Here is a 26,922-nt window from a genome sequence, read left to right on the forward strand (position 1 = left end):
GTCTAGTCATAAATATTGCTTTGGATGGAACTATTTGGAAAATTGCAGTGGTATACGAAAGGCTGGTTGAGAATTTCCGCTTTGGAATTATGAAAGCTTGGAAGAAAATTGAAAGCCGAGAGAAATCCCAATATCCTTCTCGAACGGTATTTCCAATTTTTCTAATTTATATCAATGTACAAACGTCATAGTAATTCCACACTCAACTAAGAAGTCTTTTCGTCAATACTTTAGCGACTCGGCTACAAAATTCTAAAATCTTAACGTCGTCGTTGCTTCGTAGAAATTCCCAAGATATTTCACTTAATTTTTAAAACAAAATTCCTGGCTCCTATTTTTACTTCCTACCCCGGCAATCCATTTAAAGTATGATACAAATTTCACAGCATCTCAGGATCCAAGCAAATTCCTCTTCCTATCGCTATACTTTAAAAGCTTTAAGAAACAGGCTTACCGTAGCAACACGCAGCCGCGTGTCCAGGTTACTTTGTATAACCTGTCGGTCCATAAAGCGTGACATATTAACAACTCGACCTCGGTTCACGCCCATGGGGCAACCGTTTTCTTGCTTTTGTTTCGACAATTCCGCGTACCAACTTCAACCCTTTACTGTACGCCTTTACAGTCGCCATACAGAGGCTTGATCGGCTTCTTAACGATACGAGATATCGAATTCGCCTGAGTTTTTGCTGTCAGAAGCAAAGACGAATCGCGATAGAAGAAGGATCGTCTCGACACCCGTATAGGGCAAAAAGTTTTCTGATGAGAACAGCGAAGAGGAAGCTGGAGGTCTTATCGATGGGAGATTTCATGTTGGGGAACGTGAGCGTAATTTAATAGTGATTGCTTGGCTTTGGAATATGATAGTTTCTCTTTTGAATGGAATTTGTTTGAAACAACCCTTTGTAAACTTAACTCGATCATCTTCGATTTGTGTAGTGAAAATATCGCAAAAATCACATCGGATCCTTGTGCTCCAGGCATTTTTCGGTCGAAATTTATACAACATTTTTTAGCTGAAAAATAATCAAATGCATACACAGTATATACGTACCAAGTAAATATTTAATGCTAATTTATCGATCTTTAAAACGAGCCTAAATATATTATACGTAATTAATTATGTAATGGTATTTTTCAATAAATTTGAACATTGATACTACCAGGAAAATTAACATTAGTCGCTTCGATCGATTTGACAATTCCAGCGTTAAAATTAATTTTATGAAGATCTTGAAAAGACTTTATTCTCTTCTCTTTTCGCGTAATGTCACTTTACTCTGTTCCATTAGCAACAAAATTTTCTGTATATTACGCGTAACGCGAGTAAATCCTTCGTTGAAGAAAATTCCACTCTTAAACATTCCAAATGTTTACTTAGCTACCTGTACTTTAGGAAAGAGTTTCTGAAAAGGAACGGAGCCTTTGATCAGCTTCGAGGCTCGTCGAACTTTCGAAGACGATAATTTTTCGTTACCCACTCGTGCGATGTTTAACCGAATCGGATTTCGATTATTCCTTGAACGATTTTGTACGAGTAAAATTTTCTCGATAAACAGCTAAATTATTTCATACTATCTTATATCTTGATCTTGCTTTCGACCATCAATTTCGACGTGATTATGTTTCCCTAACATTAAGGAATACCTTCGCATATTTCAATGTTACGTTAAATCTGTTCTTACAGCGTTAAAAATGCTTCTTGCTTGCTAAAACGGGAACAAGATTGAAATATGAAAATTTAAAGACGGTTCCCTTCTTTCGACCATCCAAGTTTTCTAAAAGATATTTTTACAGTTCGTAGAAAATGTGACAAGACTGTTACCGCTACCTGCACGTGATCTGTCCTATTAATTTTATCTGAAACACCTTGAAACACAACAAGAACTTTTTACTCGTTAAAACGAAAGCGAGATTGAAACTAAGAAATTCTAGGATCGTGACAAAAATCTCAGTTAACGTGACTACGTGACCTATCGATGGACCAATCATTTGGAGATCGATGGTCTGCTCTCATCAGCAACACGTCGAGCCGAATGTTACAGGTCAGAGTTCCTGCAACGACAGATCGTGTTCCATGGGGAAGGTGGAGCCGCAAACATGGGACAGCACGAACGATATTCTCTCTTTCTCTTCGAGACAAAAAGTACAAAAGTGTGTGCTTGCTGGTGTAGTTTACCTATGGACTCGACGCGGCAATAACGATGTTCGCCATATGGGCGACAGCCCCGGGGTCCACAGAGAGCTGCACACCTTCCTCTCTTTCCTCTTCTTTTCTCTCTTTGCCCGCTGCTTAGGTGCCCCTTATGCGGGCCAGATTTTATGGACTAGGTACGTATGCGCTGCTTGTAAAAGGGCCGCCGTTACCGCGAGTTCCCCTTAGGCGGAACGATTCTGCAAAAACGTGGCGGCGTCGCGAGATCGCACGCGTGACTCATCGATAAATTCGACCTAGAGTGGTACAGCCAGTTCCCACGAGGAAATCTCGCTCTCCCACCTATACCACGTGCCTCCTCTTCGGGGCACCCATTCTGCCCCCGTTTAAACGACGATGGGACCAAGGAATAGAAAATTGGTCGAGCAATCGTGTCTTTAGTTCTTGCTTTTTCTAACTCGTTAAGGATCAAGTGAATAATATGAAAAGAAAAACAATAATAAAATAAATGTAGAAAAGTTGCGTGGGCGGTGACAGTTTAGGAAAATTTTTAAATTGTTTTCGTGTAAAAAGCAGACGTATGATCTATGATGATTCTTCCTTGTGGTCTTTTCTTGTATTTATTTGTAAAATTTCGTTCGCGTATCTCTTACGTTATCATTTCGCTAGCTGATTCTCGATGAGGTAGAAAGAAAAATGAAACGAAACCTGAAAACACAGTTGCTCGGTTAATTCTCCGTTGTTAATCTCTAAGCTTTCTGTTTTAAAGAATTAATATCGTTGAAACGCATTCCCCAGTACGTAGGTAATCATCAGCCACGGTTGATTTATAGTCGGCGTTTCATCGATACTTCGTCGACATATCAAAATTATCCAGGTCGCGCGCTGTTAGCTCGGACGTAGACACGCGGAACCTGTTTCACGCGTGTTAATTCCGTTTTATCGGAGCCATCACGTTGACGTTTCGAAATTTCGTTTTAACAAGCAAACAAATTGGGTCGTCTGTACCTCGCTGTCCATTCACACGTTCTTATACGCTCACGAACTCGAAAATTCCATTAATAAAAAAAAAAAAAAGGAAAAAAAAGAAGAGAAAGAGAATCAACTCACCGAAAACGTAAAAACGAACAGAAAAGAAAAACGCGTCTCGTTGGAAGCTTATAAATGAAAAGCAACCCAATTACATTCACCGAGAATTTAAAGGATAGAAGATACAATAGAAGAACCAGAAACAATAAAAAACTCGAAGATACAGCAATTTAATCGTAATGATACCAGTGAAGAGTTAGAAATTGAAAAAATAAAATCGACGAAATGGTCGCGTGTTGGAAATCAGTGTGTCGAGGGTGGAGATTTTACAGTAGTTTAAAGGTGCTCGAAACGCCGGTAATTGGAAGGGCGCGTAAACGAGGTGCGAAGTGACCATAAATCTGTCCATTAGCCTCGTTACAATGGACACATCGGGCGTGTTTTATCGCGTTCGACGAAAGCCCCTTGTCGCAAAATAGATTTTTCGTCGATACGTGACGAATCGTGGCTATGCGTATCGCGATAAACCTGGATTTCCTCGTGACGCGTTGCTCTATCGCTGTTCCTCCGGTAATTTTATCGTATTTCCTCCCACATGTGGCATCTATCGATACGTCCTGCAACGCCACCGGCCGAATCATGGAACCATAGAACTCATGCAACATCGATACTGCCTCTAATTCAATCATTTATATACACAGACTCGCTGTTCATTATCGTGATTAATATTATTTCCTTTGTACCGTTGTATGTTTGCTGAATCGGCTGCGCAGCTTTAATTCATTTAATATTCCGCTGGTAGTATTACAATAGTCTGTTAATATTATTTCAATACTGCAAATACGAGTAGCTTCAACGGATTTGATGCTAAATCCGCGTGGTGTTTAAATTCTACATCTGATTAAATGTAATATATTTAATACTAAATTTACCTGCTAATTAAATGGTATTTTTAATCGATATAGAAGAAGAAAGTTTAACGAAATTGGAAAAACATGCGATTTCTTAGACGTTTATAACAAAATTTGACAGATTCAAAGACTTTTCTTTCTTTCTTTCTTCCTGCTCCTTATATCTCTTTTCTTCGTAGTTTCATCGAACGAGAATTTGCGTGAAAATTGCGATTCTGTGTCAGAAAGGTGCAGTGTCATTGGCGCATCTAACATCTTTACGTCGACTAACTGAAAAACGTAACATCGCAAGAAACCAAGATAGTTTGACGTCTGTTTTACTTTTACTGTTGTTCTTCCGTTCCTCTTGTGCCCTTTAATGTCCTGTACTTTTGTATATCGATAAACGTAGAAGCTCACAGTTTCGTAAATCGATAATTTTATCCGAAACGTCTTGTACAGATCTTCTGGTACAAGTTTCATTCGCGACGTGAAATGGCACGTGTCTCAGGTGCGCGACGCGCAGCCCACGTTTCGCGTAATGAAATACGACCGCGTGCATGTGCATTCGCAGGCAGACTACTGTTTACAGAAATAATTTATGCTCGCACTCACGTCCAAGAGATAGATATTTGACAGATATTTCACGGGGCCGTGGTTGTATCTCAGCGAACGTTCCGATTTTTCGATCCGCCGCGTTTGTCAAATCAGCCGTGATAATAAATTGAATTATCGCTCCTATTCATCGGCAACGTGCGTCCAAATAAACCACTCTTTCGACAATCAGAATTAATAGTTCTCGAACTGGTAAACGCGTACAAGGCTTTCTCTCATAATTGTTAACGAGCCGCAATTTTTTACAATTTATAATCTTCGACTGTCGAGAAATCACAAGACAAATAAGATTACTCGCCTATCTGACGTAAAAACGTATTTTACAAATACTTTTATCGTGTAAAACGATAGTCGTGTCTTTTCATGGCCGAAAGCCACTCAAACTTTTAATATTCGTCAACGACAACCTACACTCATCTCCTTGTCTACAGTGGTACGAATATTTAAATTACATAGCTTCATTCTGTAAATTTCAATGTTATAGATCGTTCGTCTGTCACCATAGAATACTATAAATAAGAATATCCGAGAAAAGAAAGGGGACAAATAAAAAAACAAAAAAAAAAAAAAAAATGTGAAGAATTCCAATATTTACAAACTAGCTGGCCCCTGCATGCAAAAACGTTCCGTTGCATTTTTCAATTGCGCCATAAAATCAGCAATCCGTCGAATCGAGCGTGGCATCGAATCGGCAAACAAAAGGTTAAAGGGATTGCGGTTACGTGTTCTGGGAAGGTGCGCGCTGCAAAATGCAGCAGCGGTGTCGATGGATATTGGATATGGACGATGGGGTGGCTGCGCATCGTGCACGAGCTACGGGGTAGCAAAGCTAAGCCAGTAATGCAATAACTTGAATAGATGGCTATGCAGGCGGAAAGAACATAACCTACCCCTCCCTATTCCATACTCCTCCTGATTCACCCTGTCCCCTCCTCCACCTACCCCCAAACATCCATTTTGGTTCTTCCTCTATCCTTCATCCCCCTACGCGATGCTTCTCTATTCCCTAAACACGTAGGTACATACGAATCGGCGCACGTAGAGCTTGGACTGTGCCAGGAGGGTGAATCCGACTGGGGTGGCTTCAACCCTGCCTCCAAAGTACCCCGAATACAGTCGGTTACGTTAAAAGGCTTTTAATATGCGCGCTCGTTCACCTATTCGGTATCGAGCTGAATCGAAATGGTCCTTTTTTCTTCTTTCTTTTAATTACCAGCCACTTTTGTCACGAGCTTGATGATCGATGAAATTGGATTTGAAGGTTTTTCACAGCGATTACGATCAGGATCTTCCTTTCGGTTTTATACGAACCGTTCGTTTGTCATTGATCGATTGACTCTGCGAAACAGGAAGCAGAGAAAACGAACGAAAGTAAATAAAATTTGTAAAAGTCGTATTAATCGTTTTGGTCTGTGAATGGATTATATGGTTTGTTACGTGGATGGATTTTCGGTGTTGTTTTTTCCGTTTCTTAATTTCGTGATTTTCTAGACTAGCGATCCATGAAATCGAATATCAATTTGTTTTTCTTTCGGTGATCACGGCTACGATTTTTCTTCCCGTTTCACAACGTTTGCGTAAACGAGTAGATTTGCTCGCGTGTATTTATATCTCGGAGAGATCACAAGCTCCCCTATCGCGTGTAATAGTAGAACGAAGATAGTAGAATTACACGAGTGGAGATTGAATTGCTGTAGCGATTGTAATTTCTAATTACCTCAACTTCTGAGATCGTAGAATCGAACGATAAGTGAAATTCTTGCGGTGGTTGGCGGCTAGATATTTCCTTTTCTCACGTGCCGCGACAGACAGAACGGAAATTGTAGAACGAGCCGATAAGTCGAAGTTAAATTCTTGCGGCGGTTGCAATCTAACTTGACCATTTCGATGTCTCATATATTTTTCCCACCCGACGTACGTTCTGCGCAATTTTCCGTACTTTCAAATTGCCCAGAAACGCGAAGTATAGAAACCCGAAGTGTAGTCTACGAATTAAATGGACCACAATGGTCCACAACCAAAAAACCACCAAGCGAACGAAAGAAACTTCATTGGCGAGAGATTAAAACAGAAGAGATGAAGGAAACCGCGAAGGATAAAATCCGATAATCAATGATCACGGTACAGGCAAAAGTCATATTCCGACACACATTCGACCGTTTACGGTCACGTGAAATCGAAGGCGAGTCGAATGAACGGAGGAAAAAGGGGGATGGTTGGCGACGTGACTGGGGGGTTACATGGGCCAACGAGAGGGTGAAACTCGCATACAATCGCATACACGTGTATACGTATATACGGAAGACAGGCAGACAAACTGGGCATGCTCAGACGCACATATTACGGCGCACGTCAGTATTTAAACACGCTTGATGGGAAGGTGGTGCACGAGGGTGAAATCGGGATCCCATTGTGCTCAGGTGTGAGGCGTGTGCTCGCAAGAGGGGGAGGGTGGACAGAGAAGACTATGCACGAGCGAGAGAAAAGGAATGTCTGTGTGAGAAAGAGAAGGAGAGAAAATGGGGAGAAGGGTAGATTTGCACACGCGGCACGAGCCGCTCCAACAAAGGGATGGAACAGATTGGAAGCCATTCATTCATTCGGTTGCCCTGTATTTTTTCCCCGTGTTTGACTGAGAGAGCATCGTCGACCACCCTCCTACCGCTTTTCCTCTCCCCCTTTGCTTACCCTCTCTGTCGCGTTCTCTTCGCCTACAGGTACGCTCAATTACTATTCCTTTCCCTTTCTTTCTTTCTTTCGCTTTGTTCCTTTTCTTTAACCCTTTAAGACTCGAATCACGTTACTATAGTTCTTTCTGCTGTAAGTTTCAGGCTAAATACTTGTGCAGATTGTTTAAAGAATATATATTCCTCTAAGGAATATCGCTAGCAATCGTTAAATGCATATGTAATTTGGTTCTATTGTAGAAGATATAAAATTTGAATGATTTACATCATTTTTGTTTCCGCTGTTTATTTTGCCTATTGATACGTTCAAATATGAAGTGTCGGATAGCTCGCGAGGTTAAAGCATTCATCGAGAAGAGCAAAAGTTGTCTAATTAAAAATTTGAGGTCGCCAGGCGTCGCGCAAGAATTTCGAAAGATTCGGCTTAGAATTTTATTAACTTAGAAAGTTCGTTCGCTGAAAATGCTTCTGAAAGGAAGAAGATGTTTTTTATACTCGTAGCATTAATTTTCGGTGAATAAGAAAACTGGCAGAACGTTAAAATCGTAGTAAAATTGCAGCGTAAAATCGACGTAGCTGGCATCTAAGCGTATTACGATTGGCGACGCTATTTCAGTACAAATTTCGCAAGAAGTATGGAGTTGGTATCACGAAGATGATGGATGTGATTTGCAAATAGATTTTTCAGATAAATCGCGTGGTAGAATTTGTGGAGAGTGAAATTTTGAGTTGAAAGTCAATGAGGTGTTTGAGAACGAGGATCTGCAAGATGGACCTCTGGCAAGAGAAGATGGGATGCGATTTAGGAGGATCGTTGGTAAACGTTTGATATATGGGATGGTTATACATCTCATGGATTTTACGAAAAAATATAGAATTTCGAAATAAGAATTTTTTTATACCTATATAAATACTCTTTTCTTAATCAAAACTATTTTCTTTCAAATAAAATGAACCTTCTTCCTGAATAAAAATTATACAAGTAAATAAGATCTTTAACAGAGAGACATTCCATTTCGACAAACTTTTTTCTTACTTTCAGCAATGTTATAAGAAATTTTGTAATATATTATAAAAATCATCGAGTTTCTGAATTTACTTCGACGTACGAATTACTTCGCTACTCGAACCTCATTTACGAGTTACTTTAAATAAACTCTTCGTAGTTACAATTTCGTAAAACTGGAACGAGAATAGTCGAGCGAAGTTATTCACTCTGATTCGCGAAATAATGGATTTCCGCAATACCATTCGCGCACGACGATAAATACGCACGACAATGAGTCCTCTGCAAGTCGTCGGTCGCGGTGGATTCGGACTCACCATTGGCTCGTGTTTGACCTCACGAAAATCAATATCTGTCGGCAAACTTAAGTGCGTTCGAGGGGGCTGTACCTTTTGATATTTTGTATCCAAAGCGAATAAACCAACTCCTCGAACGTTCGTATACGTTCCTCGATTACTAATGCACGCTTTTCATCGAAGAGTCATCGATTGATTTATCAGTCTACCTCATCTTCGTTCTGTCGAAGGATTTTTGAATGAGAAGGTGGAGAATAGTCACGAAGAATATGGAAAAAATATTGGAAGAACTTTATCAGCAACGTACGCGCGTGTATCAAATAAGAAAATTTTGTGCTTTCATATTTCTTCGGAATATTACGATATTCGATTTTTTAACTTTATTAAGTATCGGAGTCTTCTATTCTGCCTTCGAATATTTATTAAATATCGAGAGAGATCAAGGAATTTGTTGCTTTTACGTTTATTAACAACGTTAGAATATTCCATTTTTCTACCTTATTGCGTATTGGTATTTTAAAACGTAAAATTTGTTATCGTAGAAGGGAAGATCATATTGGAAGAATTTTACAAAGAACGTACAGACGATAAATTACTTAACAATTCTTCATATTTTCGCGTTTCTTTGAAGTATCACACCGTTCAAATTTTTTAATTTGATAATCCTTTTACCGATCAAGATTGCAAAAGCGTATGAAGATCGAGATAAAAACGCAATCGTTAATTACGTTCGGCTACGCGGATAAATTAGGATCTTGACGAGAAGAGATCTGAAAGCATCTTTATGCTCGTAAATGCGATAAAAACGGAACGTGGACGTAAGATCGAGTTGCTCGGTTAAAATAAGAGAACTGATGAAAGGATGTTGTGGCCGGCGAAGGAAATCAAGTAAAAACGATAGCGCTATCGGTAAACCGAAACTCCACTAAGGTGAGACCACTCGCATAAATAAAAATTATCAAATCGACTATCGAATGACGATATGTAACGTCCATTGATGTATTAACAATTTTATTTAAAAGTGCACCGTCCATGTTCACGCAATTTTATACTTTTACAAACACGACTGAACAAATGGAATTTAATAGAAATTTCTTTGATCCGCAAAATATCGTAATAAATATTCCACTTTAAATACTTCATATATTTCTGCATTTTGCAATCTTAAATTCCCCAAAAATGTACAAACATCCGCGCCCTATCAACGATATATAAAATTCGCATGGCAGCGGACGTGTTAACGAAAGAGAACGCTATTTACCGTGGGAGACGTGTATCTTCCGGTTTCCTTTTCTAGGGGATCGTTCAAGGTACGAGGAATGGTTGGTTGGCCGCTGATTGAACGCGTCAATTCACGTTAAAAGCAGAGAATGGCCTTAGAAGAATTAACCGGCGACAGTCTCCGATAGAATCCTTCTTTATCGCGGATCTAAATTCGGCCTCTTGTCGTGACTCACAATTCTCTGGATTGAAATATGTGGGTCCACGTGGTACCTGATCAAAGGTTGCACGCGCTGCTTACTTCTCACAGAGCCACCTTCAGCCGTAGGTAGAACACACGTATCGTTCTTTAACGAGCATGCGGGTTCAACGTTGGAAATTCCGCTCGATTTAACCGTAATTGTTTAATTAAAGATCCTCCTCGCCGGAGACGCTTGCAACGGTTAATTGCTGACGCGAACCGCGCGCCGCTACTTCCACCACGTTTGAACCACAAAAATTCATCAGATACCAGTTCTCGTTTGAATCTAATAGATTTGACGATAGGAACTATCGTTGGCTTGTTAGAATGAGAAATTTGATTGTCATGGGATTTTTGTTGCTGATCTGGAAAGTTGTGAAATTTTTATTTACATTATAGATCACGAGGTATTTAATGCGTTTCAAATTATATTCTTCGACTTTTCTAAGGAAGAAACTTTCTTTAATTTGACCTCGTGTTAGTGGAAATCGTTTGGAATTAAGTATGTATTTTTTTATTGAGTAATTCGTGTAAATATGTTGTTCGCGCTACTTGTTAGTGGCTGCGTTGATTCGCAATTTTTGACGGTGAATGATACACTTGCAAGAACACCGAACAGGGATAATAACTTTATTCCAGCAGAAGCTCGAAACGCGTGTAAATTACAGCGAAACGCGTAGCAGAGGAAGATCGTAACGATGTTCTCAATTAATGAAACTTGCTATGGCACACGAATACACGGTACCTACGTAGTGTGAAAATACTGAGAATCTGTTGCTAGTAGATTCGAATGATTTTTCCAAAACGTAAGGATACAAGCTTATTCTACTTCCGGTGTAGTTCACAATTTTTCAAAGAATCTTTATAAATATACAAAGACACGTTCGAATCGACTTTCTCTAAAATACAGGAAGATTCTCTACCCCATACAGTTCATACATTTTCATAGAAACTTTATAGATACAGAACGATATATTTGGGGAAGTTTTAATGACTTTTTCTAAAATCTATGGATAGAAGCTTGTTCTGCCATTCGTATTATATCTTCTACTATTGTCACCGATAGTTCTAGCGTTAAAAGTGAACGAACACGGTCGTTATACGGTTTTATCGAAGGAAGTTCGTACCCTGCCGTGCGAAATCGTCTCGAACGAGCGATCCGGATCCGCTCGGACTGGCAATCGGTCGTACGGGGGTGAAAATCGTGGCACGTGACCCGCGGGTACTCGCTCACAGGGGGAAGCTGGCCCTGCATCACCGGCCCTCTTCTTTTCGAGTTACCTTTACTGCGTTTACTATTCTCCATTGTACATGACTACCATACGGGACCGTGTAAAGGAGGCTGCGAGAGAAATCGCGTGAGTCATCCGTGCCAAGCCGTTTCCATTGGCGTAGAACAATCCCGTAATACTTTCGTTGAAGTGTCAACGAGATGTTCCTACATACAGTGAGATACCCTGACTCGCGAAAGTATTTTCGCACACTTGTCGTACGAAGTTTTTACGCGTAGATCGTACGTGTCAAACGAAACGTTTCGAAATTTTCATTAGCGCCGTAACGAGACACGATTATTGCGACTGCATTGGTAAAATTTCAGATCAATCTAATAACGCACGTAGAAATTACAAAATATTAATTACAAGCATAAAGAAATTAGTATGCGGTATAAATAGAGATGATTTCTTAAAATATCGCGAGTCATTCGTACACACGATGAATAATTAACTGTTTGGTGATGTGTATGAAGTGCACGCTTGCAATAAATATCTTTATCTCGTTTGCAATAAATAACTTCTATATACGCTTTCAGATTCATTTCCAATTCTATCGGTATAATCACGATAGACGATTATGACGAGTCTCGTAACGATGTTAATTTGTAGCACACGCGATATATACGCTTGCTTATAAATTTATCATTACATTCTTCATAATTTAATTTACCAATTAAAATAAAAAGATTACACCGAAAATACTTTGAAACGATGGTATTGCTCACTTCCAATACATCGATTCGATATTCCAGCAATTTCCAAATCCGCCCAAAAATAAAAGGTGTAAGGAGAACCTTATCGATAAAGTTCAGAGACAAACTATCCTCTTATCAAACTCTCAAAACGATATCGTTACTTTCGTATACATCCTCGCATCCCATCCAAAACATGCACAGAAAAGATTCCTTGCTCCAACGACGCTATCTGCGAAAGTAGTCCGCGACGAAAAAAAAGAAAGAAAAAAAAAAAATAGAAATGAAAAACGAAAAAGAAAGAAGTCTTTTATGAGATCCATTTTCTAGAAGGTCGATGGAATGTCGTGTCGCCGTTGGTACGCCGCTTCACGACGGTAAGAATTGTATTTCATTTTAAATGGCCGTTTCATCGCGCAGCTTCCTCGATATTACGACTCGCGGAGAATACCCGACGTCCTGGTAACGATTTCCTTTGTTCCATCGCGAGATAAAACGACCTTTGGTCACCGTTCACCATTCTTCGTGCGATCGTAACGCGATCGTTAAGGAACCAGCTTCGTTCACTTGGTTTACACGTTAAATCAAATTATGTAATTCGTCGCTACTGGTACCGATCATAGCAGATATGCGGGCGCTCTATACGAATTTTAGTAGCCCCTTAATCGAGCGTGACTTTTAAATACAGTGGGAAGATTCCTTTTTTACACGTATCTTTTTACGTATAGAAATTTCCTTGCGTAACGATCATTGTGGAAAAGCATAGGTGAAAACGATCTTTTCTCCTCTTTTCAATGGAATGATCATTGCGTGTGATTTTTCTAGACAATGGTAGGATCTCTTCTTTTACACGTGTCCTTCTATTCTAATATACACATTTTCTTTATACAACGATTATTGTGTAGGCGAAGAATTTTCCTTCTTAATGAAATAATCGCAAAAGATGAAACTTTTGTTCGTTTGTTACTAAAGCATATAAAAATTTCACTGTTTTCATCTGAAAAAAGGAAATACATTGCGTCTCATGACTATAAAATCCATCAAATAATCGAAAATTTTAGTAAAAACGGTAAAAACAATTAGTTTTTTCTTATTTCTAACTACAGAACCAACCTGGCAGAATATTTTACAGAATATTCTGTTTTATATATTGTTTTCTGATCATGTTCTGCCTATAAGAAACTACAATTTTAGGATGGTATTATATTCACGGGACACGGCGTATAATATGTATACATATCCATGTGGAAGGGAAAAGTTTGATGAAAATCCTCGGTTACCTACGTCACTGTACCCCAAGACTCGATGCATCAGTCCAGCTTGCATCTGTATGTATTTAAGCTGGGGGGAGCCCCTATGTGACATCATCCCCCTCCATACGTGCGGCCGATTCGTTTCGCTGGCTGACTTCTGTCGCCTAACTCGAAAACACCCCTGGACCCTGCCACCTCCCTTTACCTTTAATCTTTATCAATCCATCCAGCCGAGCCAGAATCGAACCAAGGAACGGACGGCGCCGCGCATTATTCACGCCCGATAGCTCCTCAACCCTCCGCTCGTCCTTCGAGCTTTACCTTCCACCACCGACGCCACCCCTTTTTCTCACCCCCTCTCTCAACCTAAATACTTTTCGCAGAGTTCACCAACGACTCACTTTAACGACTCGATTCGCGATACTTGTCACGATCGGCTCCACTAGGCGATTTTGTTTTTGGAGATTTCTTATTCGACAGAATCTGCAATAGGATTGACAGGGTTGATCAAAGGGATGGACTTGGTGGAATTGAGAATTGGGAAATCTCTTTTGCGCAAGGTAATTTGTGCGTGTATCGATTGTACCGGTAATTATGAAAGTGATGTAACTGCATGATGTAACAATTTTTGTAAAGTAGTGAAAATTGAATCTTTAAATACATCTGGTAGTTGTGTCATTAAACAGAATTTGTCTCAAGCGTCAAATGCAAAACTTTAAATATCTCGGAACGAAAAATATAAGTGTGATTTAATTGTCTTACCACTTTCATAATCGTTTTAAGCACAATTATCGATTATTAGATTTCAGAATTTTTATGGGGAATTTAAAAGCGCCAGGATATGCATAATATGAAAAAATATATGAGTAATAGCGCGTTACTCGAAAGTAACAGTATAAATATTCGCAATTTACTAATTGTTAAAAGTGTGTAAAAAGGAGGAAACAGATAAACTGTTTATTTGATACAGTTGTGTAGTTTTCATAATACATATGTCACACAGTATAGTATAGTAATAGAGAATTTTTAAAAAATATGTGAATTATTCCTTAGCACAATAACAATATTCCTATAGTTTTGTCAATTATTTATTATTGTATCCTTAAGAATTGTTTAATATAACAATGCAACATTTTTCAAAAGTTTGCAAATTACTTTATAGTAGCAGTATTTCTTCATAGTTTTATTAATTATTTATCGTTGTTATCTTAAGCATTTGGTATTTAAAAAAACAATTCGTGACTAATTTTTGTAGATATCCAAGTATGTTCTAACGTAAAAATTATATTAATATAATTATATAGAAAGAAAATAGTTAAATCAATAATATTGCTACTCTTAAATATTTTGCAATTCTCCTTTAAAAAATATATAATGTTCAATGAATATTTATCATAAAATATACCACAATGAAATACCTGTTCGTTTAGAGGAAATACTATCCCAGTTTAGAACCGAAATAGGCGTACAGGTAGGTGGAGTCTTGTGTACAGGGGCAACCAATAATCGCCACACCTACCAGTCATCATTTTCTTCCGTTACTTTTACCTGAAATAGGAACAGGTAGGTTACGAAAGGCAAAATAAAGATCTACAAGTAAGATATACATACACAGATCTAATAATACCATTACCTATAATGTATCGAATAAAAAAAAACGTATTGACGATTGAAAACTAATTTATTATTCTATTGGATTATTTATCTTTATATTATGAAATATTTGTAACAAATAAAAATTATAATAAATTGTACATTTTTTGTAAACAGGTTAACTTTTAGGTATCTATATACTATATATATAATTTAAACTTACATTAAATTTGTATTATCTCTATCAATGTTGATGCTGTTTATAAATAAACGAAGTGTATAACACAATTTCTTTACATAATGCAAAATTCTTATTGTTCGAAGCAATAAGTGGAAAAAAAGGAAATAAGTGAACAGGTAGTGGAAATAGGTAAGTTTCGTTAAATACAGCTTATTTGCACAAAGATGTAAATATTAATTTCAATAATTTACTAAATAATCTATATGTATTATAAGGATGTACAATAAATATAACTCAGATATATAACATTAGTGCTATTTCAATAATTAAACTTCATTAATGCTTACTTTCACTATCTGTCCACCTAATCTTATCCCCGATTATATATTATCATACTTGTTATTATAATATCGTAGAATACTCTGTAAGCTTCTTTATTCTTCTCGTCGTTCCCGCCAAAGACCTTCGTGAATTTCTATTTAAACTTATAAAAAATCCAATTTCCGGTTATTGCTTTGTTTTACGCAGTCGTTCCGCGATTACGCGTTCCAGAAGACATCCACATCGCGTCTCATTTGTACCACCTTTTTCCTTTAACCAATGGAAGCTGAATCAGAGTTCGACCAATCAGAAACACGATCAGCGGTAAACATTTCTAGAACTTACTTGGAAACTACCAGTAGGAGAACTTTTACAAATTTTATCATGGATTTCGTTCAATTTTGCATATTCACGAATTTTATTTCTCTTTAAAAAAACGAGGATATCTACAAAATTTATAAAAATCGTACATTCGAAAGATTTCGAGGACAGTTTCGGCCGAGCCAAAATTAGCTCGCTGAAAATTGGAAAATAGTTAATAAATATGACTGTTCGAATGGACCTATCAGCGTTTCGCAAGCAAGACCCGTGATTCCTTGCGCGTTGGAGTTCAGATCAAGGATTTCTGATCGGTCGTCGTAGTTTGAAGAGGTGAAAAAAAGTGTGGAGGTGCTTTTATTCGATATTCTTTATGAGATCTTACATTTAACGGTTGGCTCCTGAATTTCTTTCGCAGCCGTAAGTAACGAGAACTTTATTATCCCACAAGAATTATTCGTGAGTGTGATACTGATTGCGACGTATACGCAAGAAATCGAGGCGATTCCAGGCGAACGTCAGTCTTTCTGTTCCTCGTCGATGCCAAAATGTCTAATCTAGCGTGATCTGTTGTAGAGGGTACAATACCTCGTAACTAAATACGTACATATCTAGTACATCGTTCGAATCTACGATTTTTTATCGTGTATTCCTTTGGAAGTAATATTTTTCGAGGCTACACCCCACCCCCGAACATTGTCGTTAAATTAATACCTAACCCTCAATAGTCCATTGTCAAGCAGCTTCAAGGTATTCCCAGAGTCCACTGATGATTTCACTACTTTCTGCATAGCGAATAATTTTTACATGTATTTTTCAGCTATGTTACATCTCGTTATTAAACAAATATATTTTGACCGGATTGGTCTGATCGCATTACTGTATCAGTATCATAATTGTTATTTTTATATGCAATTTCATCTATCATACTACATCTATCATACAGTGTACATATCTTATAGCACTATATACCGTAGTAATAATTGTTTTCTGTATCAAATATTGGTGATATTGATAAGTAGGTCGAATATGTTTGCAAATGTAAATTATTATTTTTGTTCCAACAAGGATAATTATATACGCGCGCGCGCGCACACACAAACACACACACACGTTAATTGCTTAATTTGGAAATTTGGTAAGGGAATTATTTTCAAACATATGCGCTATTTTTGGAGTATATAGCAATTGATAAAAAAATTTAATAAAAAATTTCTATAATTTAATATGTTAATTATACTTAATGGTTAGTCTTAATTTTATATGTGTAAAATGATTAATTTTATTAATAAATTTTATATTTCTTTCATATCTTTGACTATATAGAAAAATTGAAAGTGTTACATAATAAACATGAAATTTTTTTAGCTAAATATATTAACTTTAATTGAATTATAGTTTTAATATTGTGCTTATTGTGCCTAATATATTATGATTGAACTATAATATTAAGACAGTTTGCAAATATCATTTTAGATGTCAGCCGCAACTACACATAAATATCGTTACAAAAATGTGGGCTTGGACTCGCAAGAACTAAGACGGCGTAGAGAAGAGGAAGGCGTTCAATTAAGAAAACAGAAAAGAGAACAACAGTTATCGAAGAGGCGCAATGTTCCTAACATAGTTACTGTTGATGATGATAATGTTACAGCAAATGAATCTGCTTTTGCTGCACCACAATCAGTAAGTTCAATTATATCAAATATTATGAATATAAAAATAACAAATTCTAAATATTCAAACATATCTTGTTTCTTTTACAGAAAACCGCCATTATGGTACTTGAAATGGTGCAAGAATTGTACAGTCCTAATCCTGAAGATCAATTGGCTGCTACTCAAAAATTTAGAAAAATGTTGTCTAGGGAACCAAATCCACCGATAGACGAAGTTGTAAAAACTGGAATTGTACCTAAATTTGTTGAATTCTTGCAGAATAATGCAAACTGTACGCTACAGGTTAGTAGTTTGAAGATCATTCTTGAAGCAATAAATATTTGGTATGACTTTAGTTTGAAGTTACTTAACCTTCGAATTATGTAGGAAGCAATAAACATTTGGTATGTCTTTAGTTTGAAGCTGCTTGGGCTCTAACAAATATAGCGAGTGGAACGTCTCAACAAACACGTGTGGTAGTGGATGCGGGAGCTGTACCTATCTTCATATCATTACTTGGTTCTGAATATGAAGATGTACAAGAACAAGCAGTTTGGGCATTGGGTAATATTGCAGGAGATAGCGCTGATTGTAGAGATCATGTATTAGACAATGGAATCCTCACACCTCTTCTACAGTAGGTTTCAAGCTTGAAGTTTCTTTGCTTTCTTTTATATATAAAATTATACATAAAATTAATTCGTTTTTCTTATTTGTCCATTTTAGATTACTTTCTAAAGCAACACGTTTATCGATGACACGTAATGCGGTGTGGGCATTATCGAATCTTTGTCGAGGCAAGAGTCCGCCACCAGAATTCACGAAAGTCGCGCCGTGTTTACCAGTTTTAGCTCATTTTCTTAATCATACCGATAGTGATGTTCTAGCAGATACTTGTTGGGCTCTTTCCTACTTAAGCGATGGACCGAATGAAAAAATTCAAGCGGTTATCGATGCAGGTGTCTGTAGACGTTTGGTAGAGCTGCTCATGTAAGTATATGATTTGTATTTGATAACGTACCATTTTTTATTGAAACGTTAATAATGTAAGATATTGATTTCAGGCATCAGCAGGAAAATGTAATCAGCGCCGCGCTTCGAGCAGTGGGTAATATAGTTACAGGGGACGACGTACAAACACAAATCGTTCTTAATTGTTCTGCGTTGCAATGTTTGTATCATCTATTGAATTTGTCACTAGAAAGTATTCGCAAAGAAGCTTGTTGGACAATCTCTAATATTACAGCAGGAAATCCTCAGCAAATTCAAGTTTGTATACATTTTTTAGGAATGTAACTTTTAACGGTAAAATTTTTTCTTATTAAAAAAACAGGCTGATTTCGTTTGAACAGGCTGTCATCGATGCTGGTATATTTCCCGTCCTAATTGATATTTTAGCGAAAGCTGAATTCAAGATTCGAAAAGAAGCAGCATGGGCAATCACAAACGCTACAAGCGGTGGTGCACCTGAACAAATACGTTATATCGTTGTTGAAGGATGTATTCCGCCATTGTGCAATTTGTTAACGGTAATGGATCCTAAGATCGTTCAAGTTGCATTAAGCGGATTGGAAAATATCTTACGTGTAGGAGAACAAGATGCTGCCACGAATAATGGTATCAATCATTATGCGGTACAAATTGAGGAATGTTTCGGTAAGCATGAAATTAAAAGACAACTAGCTGATTGTAATTTCATAGAAACATTCTACTGTAAACAATTACTATGTTTCAGGCCTAAATAAAATAGAATTTTTGCAATCTCATCAAAACGTAGATATCTATCAGAAGGCCTTTGACATAATTGAACGATATTTTGGATCTGAAGAAGAAGATACGCGAGTCGTACCAACTATTGACGCGCAAGGACAACAGTTCCAATTTAGAGCGCCCGATTCATCTCAGCTACCGGTCGAGGGTTTTGAGTTTTAATCGACTAGTTTTAATAAGATCTCCGATTGTATCAGTTGATTCAACCTTGATTCGTTCGTTGTGTTTACAACTATTTTTCGTGAAAGTGACATTTCCAAAATGGAAGAAAAAAGTTCAGTCAGATACAGAACAGTGGTATAATTACTACGTATATTTTGAATTTGTTTGTATTGATCAGAATATTAGTAAAAACAAATCTCGAAGTGATCAGTTTTTTGCTCGACGATAAAGATGAGTAAAATGTTTATACGCAGTTATTTTAAGTGGTTTTCTCTTATTATTTTAGCTACACCATATGCATCGTTCTAAGTTTACTACAAAAATGCGATTGTGTTTATTACGAACCTATGTCGAATTGTGACAATTCTTTTAGCTGTTAAGCTTTGAAGCAATTCGGATAGATTTCGTATGTTCGACCTCATAACATAAACCATATTTAGTATGAAACGTTTAGTTTATTGGAATTAACAAAGTAAACATCTTAGTGCTTAAGTAGAAACAAATAATTACGGAAACAATGATCAGGACAATTTACTACTGAAATAACATACTTCAAACGACGTACGACTGACTCAGAATTACGAAAAACTTGCACAACAGGCAAGACGTTAATGACTGAAGTACGCGACTATGTAGCCAACACAGACAACTTTATGCAACGCGTTACTCACATCCTTACTACACTAGGTAGGAAACATGACCAATTAAACTTTTTTACTGTAAATACGTATCTTGTAATTTTAAGGCCATTTTATACAGAATGTCCTTAAGAAAGAAGTAACATTTATGTCAGATTAATGTGATTTCTATTCTGTGAAAATATATTATATATAAATGCATATCTAATATTTTACTTAATCTTGACATAGAGATATTACCAAAACACTTTGATTACTATAAATTATAGAATAATTTTAGTATATTTCTTCGAAATTGTGAATGTACATAATTATATTTAAACTTCTTACCATACTTGTTAAGTTTTCCATATTTAAGAATTTAATTTTTTAATATTGAAATTATTGTGATAAATATTTTAAAAATATATTCATATTTTCTTACAAAAAGAGAATACATTTTTCGTACATATCGTAAAAAAATCGTCCGTAGTCGCGATCTTATTAAATTTTGGACATTCTGTATAAAAGGTCTGCGACTGTATAAAATGTATTTATTATTTAGGTTTGACGGTACCATGCTATATTATGCAAGATATATAAATATATATAAATATATATATATTAACTACTTTTAGTTACGGACTTATTACGACAGAGGAGGACTGTATTATAAGCAACTCGTAAATGATCATTTTGCTAACACGATATTTTAGCAAAGTGCATTACGAGCATTTGTTGCCAATTTATAAAATGCATATTAAATAGGATATAAGCATATTGAGAAAAGAATTTTGCCATCTTACGTTACGCACGCTATTCTTAAATGAACAGTGATAAAAATATTTTAAAATATTACTACTGAAGAAATTATATGCAAATGCTTGTTTCTACAGGTCGATTTCTTTGATCTTCCTCAAATATATATATATATATATAAACGTATCACTTATGTAAGCTATTAAATTTTGATACGAAATAATTATTATAATTTTATAACTTATTTCAGCAATATATTCAATAAGGAAAAGTTCGTGGGGAAAAATTTTTTTGTATGAGTTTGCAAAGATATATTACATGTTTTTCCGATATAACGAAAAATAAAAACGAAGATTGTTTTTCTACCGATGCGATTCCATTTGTGGTACAACATAGAAGAAACGCATTGTAAATTGGCAATTAAAGACGTTAACAATACGTGGACGAGGACCGACATGTTACACTATTAAGATACAATCACATGTATGAAGTAAATCTATTCATTGTACTTTACTTTAAAGCTGTTTAAACATGTCATTCAAGAGCATAACTGAAATCATGCCAGAGGCATCGATCTTGTTGTTATATTTTTTGAAAATTTGTAGAAACCGCCAAATTCATTGGAAATCTTTATCTGAGAATGTTGATTTTCTGTACTGTCATTTGACGTAATAAAATAAAGTTGAATATTAATATACAAAACTTTTATTCATTCACTTAAATACTATCCATGATACACTTTACAGTAGCAAAATTATATATTACATCTTGTTAATATTTTTATACTTTTTATTATCACAATGTTATATTAATTAATTATATCCTCTATGTTTATTAAAAGGTTATAACTTATTGTTTACAGAAAAAGAACAATCTGCATAATTGAAATTTGTATTTGTTTCTGGTAAAATGGGTACAATAATTCCATCTGTAAGTCTAGTTACTAGTGGATCTAGAATGTCTTTGTGTATATAGTTTGATAATCTTTTAAATATTTGATTTTCAATAAACTCTAATTCCCTTTGAGACGATTTGTACCCATCAACAGTCACAGTTATTATATATATAACATTCTCAACTAAAGGTTTTTCTCTGTCACAAAAATTGTGAAAAGCTTTCAATGCTTCAGTGTTTATGCTTAATAAATCTTGTATTATCTGAAAAAATATATTCTGATAGAAACTATTGCTTTTAAATGCAAATTTCACTTAAGAAACAAGAGTTAAGGATCATGTAGATACTCACTATTGCTTTTTTTTGTGTAATTCGTTTTCTTAAATTATAAATGACTTGTCCAACATCATTTGGAAAGTCTTTTGGTGTCAATTCTAAATAATCGTTATTACCTAAAATTTTAGCACTCAATTGTCCAAGTAATTGAGCTAAACAATTCAAGGTTTTAGTTTCATTTCCAAACAAAATAATAATTGAAGGTTTTGTAGGGAATAAGATTACATCATATATTCCAGCTGATATATCATTCCAAATATTAGATCTTTGATTATGAAATCGTGTCTGAATTAGCTGTATTGATTTATGCAGCAAGTTATTTATATCAGTAAAATCTGTTTGTTTTGTTTCAGTAGCTCCCTTCAGATTTTCATGAGTTTTTGTTGAAGTATAAATAAGAAATAGAATTAAACATAAAATAGTAACACAGAAAAAAAATGTGGCATATTTTGGAAAAAACCCATCTGCAGGTTGTTTTTGTGGTTTACATGCGAAAGAACTATTAATGTTAAAAGATTGATTTCCATAAGGGTTATGAGAGCTTCGTTTATGCACTTGTGATCCTATAGGAGAATTACATGGAGTATGAAAAGATTCTTGTCGTATGCTATCTAGTGAAGTATTTAGGTTAAGACACCGTTTGGAAATGTTGTAATTACTATTATCTTCATCACTATCATCATCTTCTTCATCGTCATCTTCATCATCGGTATATTGGATATCAGAAATATTACAAATTTCTGAACCTTGTTGGTTAGTTCTGTATATGTTTTTCATTGCCAATGAATTTTTAGAGTTTTTGAAGGAATCGATTTCTTCAATTACTTGTACATTAGTGCCTCTTATGGAACGACGTGCTTTAGGAACAGGTGGTTTAGAAATTTCTATTTGATCATTTGGCTGAAAAGAACATTAACAATATTTCAAATACATATATAACCTTTTGTTATACACGCAAATGTTTATATTCGCTATTTAATCAACAATTATACAGATTATAATATAGATTTTTTCATATTTTATCGATCACAAAATATGTATATTATAAACGATAAAATTGAAGATTCTATATTTTCTTAAAAAATATTTGAGCTAACAAGTTTTACTTAATACCACTAATTTATAAATACACTTTATTTAAATATTATTTTTCAGAAGAGCCACTTGTTAAACTAATTTAGACTATACCATTGTGATTGTTTAAAGGTAAAAAATTTTATAATTCTAATTATTTATAATGCAGTTTTATACCACATAACCTATAAGAAACCACTTATATCATACAAAATCATAGAGAAAATATTTTGATTTTATTATAAATATACTCAATACTAGATTAAACAGTTTTATAGGTTATATTGGTAACGCTGTTACTAGATACATTTATGAGAACAAAAAAATTACAGCACGTAATCTGTAATGATGATAACTGTTATAGGAATAATTACTTGGTTTTACAATGCATATATACTTCTACAGAAAATTATTATAATACTATTTAAACAGATTAATTATTACATATTTTTTTGTTATCACATTATCCTTAATTTCCTTATTAAAGAAATTGACTGTAAATTTTATTATCATAAAATGACTTAGTAGAATTACCTATGATACTAATTGTATAAAATTATTAAAAATAATGGTAAATAAAGCGACAAATACGTACTGAAACTTTGTATGTTCAAGTTCTGATTCAAGTAGGGGAAGATTAGTCGGTAAAATTGTATTATACTATTATGTAAAATACATTTTTATCCTGTTACTGGCACAAAATTTATTTATAACGATGAACACATATATATTCATTTAATGATTCATATTTTAGTTATGTCCTATGTACCGGAATATATTGATTCATAATACATATATCAAAATTTATAACAGGTTTCTTGTATACCTGAAGACAAGAGTGCTATTTAAAAAAATTGAACTTGACATGTACGGATTTTTCTATTAAGGTTTGATAAGTGTATTAATTACTTTATAAAATATATATATATTTTATATTTATATATATTATATATATATATTTCTACCGATGAATTGTTATACCGTACAAAAGGCATCAATCTTGAAAAATACTCGACATTGGTGCCACCACTGATATGCTGTGCCAACATATATGAATCGTTATGGGATGTGTCGCCGAGAAAAATCTATTCCTACTGATTTTATAAACGATCGCAAGCATTGTTCGTTCGCAGGCGTAACAAATACCTGGTTTTCAGGATTCGAGGAATATTTTAGGATAGTTTTATGGTGACGGCATGTGTGTCGATCCGTTAAAGAAAATATGCCATTGGGGTCCACTCACTGCCCTTGGTAGGTCTTTTATCGAATGCCAAACAATTGAACATTTTTGCTATTCTGAAGTATTAAAAGTGGTAACATACTGTTCCAAATATAATCAGTTTTAGACATGTTACCACCTATAAGAAGAAATTCATCGTAGAAATGTTGTGGGAATAAACTTGACAGATGATTGCTTCCATTTTGTTTTTCGTACATCGCAACAAAGTACCGCGAAATTTGAATGCACTTTTGAGATTTTAATTACTTCTCATAATAATTTTTGTAATATACCGCTGTATATGCTGTAATATACTACTGAATATATAAATATATTGTTTGAATTAGTTTATGATTTACATTTATTTATATTAATATCGTATTCTTTGACATATTTTTGTGTTCTAGGAATTATAAAGATAATTACTTTGATGACAATACATTGTAGTAGACAGTGGTGGCCACCGCAAGAAAGCTTCTTTGGAGCAGTTAATTTTTTTCTTTTCTTTTGTCTTAGTGGCTCTGCTCTCTTCCATTTTATTAATGCTATTTACGAAGGGCCTGGATTTCTTCCATTAAAATGGATGCCGGTACCATAATACATTTTTGGATACAATATAATTTTTTCATACAGAATTTAAAGTGTTTCTTATTTTAGGGGAAAGTGACAGACACCCAATATTTACAATATTGTTCTGTTTGCGAAGGATACAAAGCACCAAGATCTCATCATTGCAGAAAGTGTAAGGTTTCATATCATTAAATGAATCTGATAGTCTATGTAACATATTGAATTTATTTTTTATTTGTAGGTGGTCGTTGTGTTATGAAAATGGATCACCATTGTCCATGGATAAATAATTGTGTAGGACATTACAATCACTGTCATTTTACAGCATTTTTAGCAAGCGCAGTTGGTGGGTGTTGTGTTTCCACATTTACGCTAGTTTCTTGGGTGATGACTGTATTATCATTGAAACCATTATCATTTCCACCACCTTCTATATTTATTCTGATATTAGTTATCTTCAGTATTGGTTTGTCAATTGGTGTTATTCTTGCTGTTGGAACATTGCTTTATTTTCAAGTAAGATTATTATATTCTACGGCTAAATTCATATTTATATAAGATCATTTATGTTGTTATGATATTAATTATCTGTATTTTTTACAGCTACTATCTATAATAAAAAATAGAACAGAAATAGAAGCTTGGATTTCAGAGAAGGCTCATTATCGAAGATTTGGAACTAGAGACAAATTTGTTTATCCATACTCAAAAGGATGGCGCTTTAATTTGCGGCAAGTTCTTACATGGGATTGTACACCGGTAGGTGATGGAATTCATTGGCCTGTTGTCGAAGGTTGTGACCAGTATACTTTAACGGTAATGTCATATACATTATTTTCTAAGTAAATATATTTTTTTATTGTATAGCTCATAAAAATCTAACACGCGATTGTTTCTATAATATTTCAGCGGGAACAATTAGCTCAGAAAAAAGATAAACGAAAGAGAGCTAAGACTTATAGAGTTATAGAAGAAGCATATGGATCGCGTTTACCATTAACACACGGTTGGGGTGTACTTTGTCATCCACCTTGCACCGATGAACCCCGTATCAAGCTCAAAGTTGGAGATATCGTAATCGTAACGCGGTGGAGAAAGTATGTTCACATAAAAAAATATTATTACTTATAAAAAAGTTTAATCGATAAATTTTGTAGATACTGGTTATTTGGAGAGAAGAAGCAAAACGAGGAGAACGAGAAGCAAGTACGAACTCGTGGTTGGTTCCCACGGCCTTGTGCCATTGAAGTGATTGAGAACGAAGCATATTCCTCCGCTTTAACAAAATCAGATTAAAACATTCCTTCTCTGTGTAGAGATTTTATAGAGCATTTATGAATGTACCATTGAACAAACGGGAATATTTTTATCTAGTGTTTTGTATGTAAGTGTTTACGATGGATGAGTGTCTTTAAAAATTTTAATGATTTAATATGAAAAGAAATTTTCTTTAGAACAACTAACATTTGAAGTACCAGTTACTATATTTATTACGTAAGCGAAGAGATTAAATTGCGTTTAAAGTAATTTGCACAAAGCAAAATTTCATTGTACTTTTTCATTTCTCTCTTTCCTTTTTATATAAATATATTTGTGATAACGTGTATTTAAAATATATGCAGAATGTAAAATTTTATTATATTTTTGTGTATGAAGGTTTAGTAACGGGAACTGTGTTTATTATACAACTATATGTAAATATTTTGTCATCGTTATTGCTGTTGTAAATAACACTTTTGTTATTTCTGCAACAGTGATTTATACATTTATCGAGTAGCATTTTTTAATTCACCTAATACAAAAGATTTCAATAATATAAATTCGTAATTTGTGGTTCGTAGTGATTAATTTATTCTTCGAAGAATTATAAAATAATACATTTTATCGAATTACATTTTTATGAATTTTGTAATCAATGAATAAATGTTTCGCTGAAAACCGTGTTTGCGCGACTTTTATTTTAGCAAAATTAGTCGCGTATATTTTTATACTTTACATTGTGTCGACCTAAGGAGCTCGTGCAAAATCAATAACACTGTGAAAAGTAACACTGATCGACGGAGTACATCATAGCTTTGTACAAATACTACG

General features: G+C 35.1%; 3 protein-coding genes across 9 annotated transcripts; 2 read left to right on the forward strand and 1 right to left on the reverse strand.

Moving 5' to 3' along the window:
• The first annotated feature begins 16,022 nt into the window (after positions 1-16,022).
• Positions 16,023-21,440, forward strand: Kap-alpha1 (karyopherin alpha1). Of its 2 annotated transcripts, none has more exons than XM_072008130.1 (8): positions 16,023-16,192; positions 17,249-17,458; positions 17,539-17,733; positions 17,847-18,067; positions 18,157-18,420; positions 18,495-18,699; positions 18,783-19,086; positions 19,166-21,440. In XM_072008130.1, exons 2-8 carry the CDS (start codon positions 17,249-17,251, stop codon positions 19,360-19,362), a joined length of 1,596 nt encoding a protein of 531 aa, XP_071864231.1. In that variant the 5' UTR covers positions 16,023-16,192; the 3' UTR covers positions 19,363-21,440. The 2 variants fall into 2 exon arrangements, with proteins under 2 accessions (XP_071864231.1, XP_071864232.1); XM_072008131.1 differs by lacking the exon at positions 16,023-16,192 and adding an exon at positions 16,355-16,522.
• On the reverse strand, positions 21,426-24,330 carry Torip (Torsin interacting protein). 6 transcript variants are annotated; one of them, XM_072008136.1, is made up of 3 exons: positions 24,189-24,330; positions 21,984-22,868; positions 21,426-21,895 (listed from the first exon to the last, which is right to left on the reverse strand). In XM_072008136.1, the coding sequence occupies exons 2-3, from the start codon at positions 22,743-22,745 to the stop codon at positions 21,581-21,583; spliced, it is 1,077 nt and encodes a 358-aa protein (XP_071864237.1). In that variant the 5' UTR covers positions 22,746-22,868; positions 24,189-24,330; the 3' UTR covers positions 21,426-21,580. The 6 variants fall into 6 exon arrangements, with proteins under 6 accessions (XP_071864237.1, XP_071864240.1, XP_071864238.1 ...); XM_072008139.1 differs by lacking the exon at positions 24,189-24,330 and adding an exon at positions 23,638-23,969; XM_072008137.1 differs by lacking the exon at positions 24,189-24,330 and adding an exon at positions 23,577-23,969.
• On the forward strand, positions 24,152-26,776 carry LOC139989653 (palmitoyltransferase ZDHHC6). Its single transcript, XM_072008143.1, has 7 exons — positions 24,152-24,293; positions 24,669-24,850; positions 24,919-25,003; positions 25,073-25,347; positions 25,435-25,647; positions 25,741-25,928; positions 25,989-26,776. The coding sequence occupies exons 1-7, from the start codon at positions 24,239-24,241 to the stop codon at positions 26,125-26,127; spliced, it is 1,137 nt and encodes a 378-aa protein (XP_071864244.1). The 5' UTR covers positions 24,152-24,238; the 3' UTR covers positions 26,128-26,776.
• Positions 26,777-26,922: the final 146 nt, after the last annotated feature.

Source organism: Bombus fervidus, chromosome 8 (assembly GCF_041682495.2).
Source record: "Bombus fervidus isolate BK054 chromosome 8, iyBomFerv1, whole genome shotgun sequence".
NCBI classification, from domain to species: domain Eukaryota; kingdom Metazoa; phylum Arthropoda; class Insecta; order Hymenoptera; family Apidae; genus Bombus; species Bombus fervidus.